The sequence below is a fragment of the Malaya genurostris genome, chromosome 3, assembly GCF_030247185.1.
Source record: "Malaya genurostris strain Urasoe2022 chromosome 3, Malgen_1.1, whole genome shotgun sequence".
Taxonomy (NCBI): Eukaryota; Metazoa; Arthropoda; class Insecta; order Diptera; family Culicidae; genus Malaya; species Malaya genurostris.
In genome coordinates, this window is record NC_080572.1 from 42933926 (window position 1) to 42940543 (window position 6618).

At 36.0% G+C, this 6618-nt stretch overlaps 1 protein-coding gene across 1 annotated transcript; it reads right to left on the reverse strand.

Moving 5' to 3' along the window:
• Positions 1-3353: 3353 nt before the first annotated feature.
• On the reverse strand, positions 3354-6217 carry LOC131438170 (mitochondrial genome maintenance exonuclease 1-like). Its single transcript, XM_058608002.1, has 2 exons — positions 5385-6217; positions 3354-5326 (listed from the first exon to the last, which is right to left on the reverse strand). Exons 1-2 carry the CDS (start codon positions 6146-6148, stop codon positions 5029-5031), a joined length of 1062 nt encoding a protein of 353 aa, XP_058463985.1. The 5' UTR covers positions 6149-6217; the 3' UTR covers positions 3354-5028.
• Positions 6218-6618: the final 401 nt, after the last annotated feature.

A 6618-nucleotide genomic window follows, 5' to 3' on the forward strand; every position in this document is an offset into this window, starting at 1 on the left:
TATCAATATATCAATATATATATACATGAATAATAAAGCATGATTTCATGAGCAAAATAATTGGTGTCATGAACAACAACTCATCCACGAAAATTTTCATATCAATCATTTTGCTCATGAAATTTCATGAAAAGGATGTTTCATGATTTTTAATCATGGTACCGGCAATGGATTTTTATCCATGTTATTACGGTATTTCTAGCAAGCACCTCTCAAAATATTCCTCCATGAAGCACCCCTGGGATGAAGTGTCAAACAACTTGGTTTGATGCTAAGACAAGACCTGACAACTGGCTTCTTATTCTTCCTTCCGAATCATCCTTCTCGTCATTTTCGCCCTGTGGAATAAATACCAACGTATCGGCTACAGTGTAGCCATATTTACAGATTTTTTTAATAACTATGCTAGGAAAAAAATATTACATTTAAATTTTTGACTTTAGGTTTTTGATTTGAAATAAACATAAAACATGTTTTGGTGAATGCATATTAATGCTTAAAAACAATTCATTGAGCTTTGATGACAAAACACGAAATATCTCATGTTGAACGAAAAATCGAATCCATTGTTGACGTATTACCGGATCTTTTGGAAACCGGAAAAAGTCAGATTTGGATAGAAATTCTTAATGCGACCACAGTGTGGAACACAACAGTTCATTTTTCTCGTAAAACTAAACACACTTTCGAGTTTACACTAATTTAACAAATCCTTTTTGGTTACACTTTAATTCACTAAAAAGAAAAACGGCTTGATGCCTATTTTAATTACACAGTCCTGCCACTATAAACATTTATTACCAATGAAATTGAAAAAAAAGTGAAACATTCTCCGAAAATTTTCATTTTCATTGGTGAGCTAAAATTATACATTTTAATAAATTTGTTTTCTGATTTTCTTTATACTTGGCATCATTGCTCGCGTACCCTGCAAAAGATTTTTCTTTTCACAATGGGCAGGTGGCAACATCAAAATCAGCCAATCAGAAACTGGTCCATTTTGGAACAAAAGCAGCCCCCCCAGATGTCAGGTCTTGTCTTAGGTTTGATGTCAGTTGCGGTGACGGAGTCAGGGGGCGGGTTGTGTCAAGCAGTATAGGCGGAAATGACTTGGCAATTTAGATGAGCTCGCATTGAACTCAGTAATCAGTTTGTAACAATTTAAGCGGTTTATAAGTTTGTAAACGGATATATTTGTAAGTACATTTGATTTAAAGTGAATTACTGAACTCTTAAACCTAAATCTCTAGGTATTACTGAAATCGTCGCATTTAGTGCAGGTTTGAGGTTGAGGCACAATTCGCAATATATTTGAGTTAGCGACCAATGTAGGTAACACAATTGAATTCACGATTTGTCTGTAACACATGTACTGCTCTTATTTATTTGTCTTTTCTATGGTAAGTTCACAGTTCCATGCACGAACGGTAATATTCAATAGGATTCATACTGGTCCGGCTTAGTATTGACGCGAAACCTGATCGAAAAGGTGTGAATAATTCATTACTTATATATTTTATTCTGAAACATAGAAAATGTACAGTCGTTTGAATACTACGCATTGAATCTAATATCATTATTAATTATTGTTGGTTGACTAAACGAAGCACCAGGGCTTCAGAACCGAAAAACAAAAATCTTTGGTGATCTAAGATCACTGGTGATTTTAAAATTTTTCATCACAAGTGATCTTAGCTAAAAAAAACATCTTTAATCCACTTAGCGGTGTACTGGTGCCTTTCTCATATAGCTATTTTCAGAAACATCACTAAAAGATTGTGTCTCTTGTCTTTTTCAAACTTGAATAAAATAAAAAATTTAAAGTTATGTCAAGTTAATATAGATTTAAAAACAAAACAAGCGGTGGCGTTTTCTTCTTCCGTACCAGCACGTACCGATGCGTACCGGTTTGGCATCATTTTGTATGACAGTTTGAAAGTTTTGACGCCCTATAAATTCGGATCTGGATGGGATTGCGCAGCATCTTTAAAGACACTGATAGCTTTAATTTGAATCATGATCTGTGAAAATCGTTTTAACCGTTGCTGAGAAATAGAAGTGAGTTCCGTTTTTAAAGCTTTTCTTCACTATTAGCGGTGAGTTCGAAAGCGGAAACCGGGGACTAGTAGTCCCAAAGTAACTTTATTTATCAACGGACTTAGAAGGTCTGCCAAATTTCATAAAAATTTGGACTTTGTTTCGCCTTCATTTTTTAAATAATCCTCATGAAATTGAAAATTTTTCACTTATCGCGCTGTAATACCGCTTTTCGGGAACTTTTTAAAGAATTTCAAGCTGTGTGCTAGACCAGAGAAAATCTCTTGCTGTTTCTTTATTTGAATTCTCAAAGGAAATCAAACAGTAATGTATAGTGATTTTGTCATAATTTAGTATTTTTGAGTGTTTTGGTTGTGAAATGCGCATATCACGAAAGTGACGAAGTTTGAGACCTCCGTACCGACTACATCGTACCACGGGCTATCTGCCATATCCTCAGAGGTGTAGGAGATGTTTGAAAGTTTTGACGCCCTATAAATTCGGATCTGGATGGGATTGCGCAGCATCTTTAAAGACACTGATAGCTTTAATTTGAATCATGATCTGTGAAAATCGTTTTAACCGTTGCTGAGAAATAGAAGTGAGTTCCGTTTTTAAAGCTTTTCTTCACTATTAGCGGTGAGTTCGAAAGCGGAAACCGGGGACTAGTAGTCCCAAAGTAACTTTATTTATCAACGGACTTAGAAGGTCTGCCAAATTTCATAAAAATTTGCACTTTGTTTCGCCTTCATTTTTTAAATAATCCTCATGAAATTGAAAATTTTTCATTTATCGCGCTGTAATACCGCTTTTCGGGAACTTTTTAAAGAATTTCAAGCTGTGTGCTAGGCCAGAGAAAATCTCTTGCTGTTTCTTTATTTGAATTCTCAAAGGAAATCAAACAGTAATGTATAGTGATTTTGTCATAATTTAGTATTTTTGAGTGTTTTGGTTGTGAAATGCGCATATCACGAAAGTGACGAAGTTTGAGACCTCCGTACCGACTACATCGTACCACGGGCTATCTGCCATATCCTCAGAGGTGCAGGAGATGTTTTCGCGGTCTTTCAAGTGACTTAGAAAATGGATGACAAATGAATTAAATCAATCTCAACAATAGTAAGTTTCTATTAATATTCATATTAGTTTCTTTTGTTGATTAATATACATTAAAGTTCGTGTTCATCGCCGCGGCTTTTGCTGTAAAACAGCCCACATCTATAGCTTTCTGATGTTCAGTGTATAATCTCCAGTGGACGAATTTTTCTTTTGAGCAATAAAAAATCATAAAATTTATGTGATGAAAAATAGATATAGATTATATTGCACATTATACCGAAATACTTTAATATGGATTATTACGTATAGTTAACCGATCTCCTGATGCCGCTCATGCATCGTACATGTAATGTTCGATTGATCGCTTAGTGATAACACCTTCATGAGCCTTGGTTCCCCTCGTTCAGTTGAGCTGATGCCAGTGGGATATTGAGACTCCAAGGCGTAAGCACCATCTGGTCGTAGCCGTGTACAAGTTTTATGAAAAAGTTCGAAATTTATCCAATGTCAAACACTAACATTCAAAGTACTCTACGCATCTGAGAACGCCATTTTTAACCTTGTCTGACAAACCAGGTTTCACAACCGAATTTGCTACTCTCATGCAGATTAACACAAACACCCAGCTGACCTTCATCAATACCAACACTTTCACTCCAGTTTATACCGAATAAATATATATATATATACCGGTGTAGAACATTCCTCCTATAAGCGATGCCCGCCATTTGCAGAGTCCGGAAAACCAGTTTTTTTTATTAATTCGATACAATGAAACTTTCATCATCGACAGGTATTTGGTGACATTGTACAAACAATTTGACAACAGCAGTGTTCGAACTCAGCAGCGCTGCCAGTTTAACATCATTGTTGTCAATTGAACGGAGGACCGTGATGTGCATAAAAAAAATCGTACGTGTCTAGTCTATATATCCGTTTATGGTAATATGGTTTATGGTAGACACAGAAGTAACAGGAGCGCAGGCTATCGTTACGCTAATTCAAACGCGCCCTTCAAACGTTACGCCTGCTGTGTGTGTAAACCTGAAAAAGTCTGCGCTCATATTACTACTATAAATTAAATTCATGTCAAATAGCGTTTTATTGGGTGCAATCAAAATAATGCATGAACATCATCATCGGCATCAACCAGCTGGAAGTAAAACAAAGTCTTTTGTCGCTATAATAACTATGTGGTGTGAAATATTTTTTTACTAAATTTGCATTACAAAGTGCATGCTGTCAAATTAACAATAACAATAATAATTAATTTCTCATAAACTAGTATTCATTTTATTGCGAATCAAACAACCGGTTGCGAAATCGAACATGAGTTGCATCAAACGAGAACATATGTTGAAACTACGTAAACCGTATCGTAACGAAACCGGTATTTCTCTTAACTCGGGTGATAAGGATTTGTTGAGCACCGTCAAGCATATAAATTGATACAAATTTATGATGCACATGCTCCTCTAATAATATTTATCACTCATAACTAGATTCCTCAAAGATACAAAATTGACAATTTTATATGATTTTGCGTCATTGACAAGCGCTATCCTCAGTTATAAATTCCTGTAGGATTACTGTTGTCACTAATTTTCACATCCCTCATCGGGGGATCAATTATTTAGGACGTAAATCAATCGGCACTCATGTCTGATCTTGATCATATGTGATTTTCCTTCACAATGATCAAAGCTAAGCGAATCATCCAATAATTGATCTTACATAAGCTAAGAATTATTTTAGTTCAAAGTCACTACCGATTTTATGTGAAGCGATTTTCTTCGGCAGTGATTTCGATTTGACAATTTTTTTTATCTTGACCAACCTTGCGAGGCACATTTATTTAATAGGAACTCCAGTCGAAAAGCTCACAGAATACATTTAAATCACTATCACGACTTTCAGCAACAAAACCACGTGTCAAATTGGCTCTGGTAACGTATTATCCCGATATCGAATCCAGTATTCCTGCAATCGTAGCAACCATGCCGACCAATACTTTCTCATTTTCAAATGATTGATCGTGTGTAGGTGTGCTGGTTTTCCATTGGTGTAAGCTACAAACACAGCCCCATTCGAGATGTCCAGATCCGAGTACAGTGGATCAGTTTTTAAAGCTCCCAAATAAGCACACAATTGAAGTGGTGCGTCAAAAGTAGACGATAGGTTGTTTTTTTGATTTTCTGAGGTTTTCCATTCAATTATGTGTATTTTATTGCTGAAAGTATATACATAACGAGTTTCTATTATATGCAACCCAAACATATTGAACTTACTCTATTGATGATACACAATCTACAACACCGTTATAATGCAAAAATGGGTGATAGATCTTCTGCTCAATAATTCGTGCTGGTTTAACAATTCTGTTTAACAGCGGATTGATGCTTAGCCATAATTCATTTGCTTTTCGTAGCCTAGCCTCATCCAGGGGTTTCCCACTGAACCAATTTTCTAGACAAGAATGGAAATTGTTGCCTCTTTCTAATGTTGCTTTCTGAAGCTTAGAAAACCCTTCCTCTCCTAGTAATGCTATTTTAGAGGCCTTCCATTTCATAAGTGCTTGTCGGGCTGATTCCGGCATAGTGGCACTGAGGACTTTGTTAACGGATGGCGATTTGTGCGGACTGTTTTCGAATTGATGGCGGGTCCAGTGAGTTTCTAGAATCCCAGAACATGATGGAGTTAATGGAAAAGATGGCATTGACCGCAATTCCACATCGTTAAAAGGTATCAGCACATTCGTCGAGTTGGTTTGACACCCCTTCAACCGAATCTTTGTACTGGGAGCATTAGTGTTTTGTAGAATCCAGAACATTTCCGATGATCGTTCTGAATATTCAACTGAGTCCTGAGATACAGTAGCTGACTTTTTGATAACCGATCCGAACATGGCTTTGTTTTCAAAATTCAAGTTTTTAATGGTGCGTGCTTTGCGACCGTTTGGCGTTGTTGATTTACTCTTTTTTGCAACCTTGCAACCGTTGTAAATTGACCTTGCAACCGTTGTAAATTGACGCACATTGAATAATTTTATCATCTTGCTGTTTATGATTTGCACAACAAGAAGGTTTTGAATTAAACTGCACAAAGCATAATTTTGTTACTGAAGTGCTTTTAAATTAAATCAAAATAATACGACGCCTATGCCTATACCTGCGTGAATTCCCCGACCAAACTATTCAGCGACCAAAAAATTACTGTCAAGCACAGCAGCACCACTGGGTATGAGATAATTAACTAACATAAAATATTGAATTAAGCTAATAATCATAATGATTAATCTAAATACTATCAAATCAGGTAAAAACAACATAAAAAAGCATGGAATAATCTAAATAAATAAAACAACATCTTAATCCATGGTATCACATATTAATGCAAAATACGAAAAAAGCACAGGAAAGAGAATACTCAATTTAATGCGCACTAACGGTTGGCGGATTTCGGCCAAATGATAATATCAAACCAAGTACCAGAGGTTTTAGTCAGGACCCCAGACGAGCCCGT

Excerpts from the sequence above, each read along its gene's own strand:
- LOC131438170 (XM_058608002.1), bottom strand. The coding sequence starts at position 6,148 with ATGATAAAATTATTCAATGTGCGTCAATTTACAACGGTTGCAAGGTCA. Across the intron at positions 5,327-5,384 it reads GATTGTGTATCATCAATAGA|CAATAAAATACACATAATTG; the intron begins GTAAGTTCAATA and ends ATATACTTTCAG.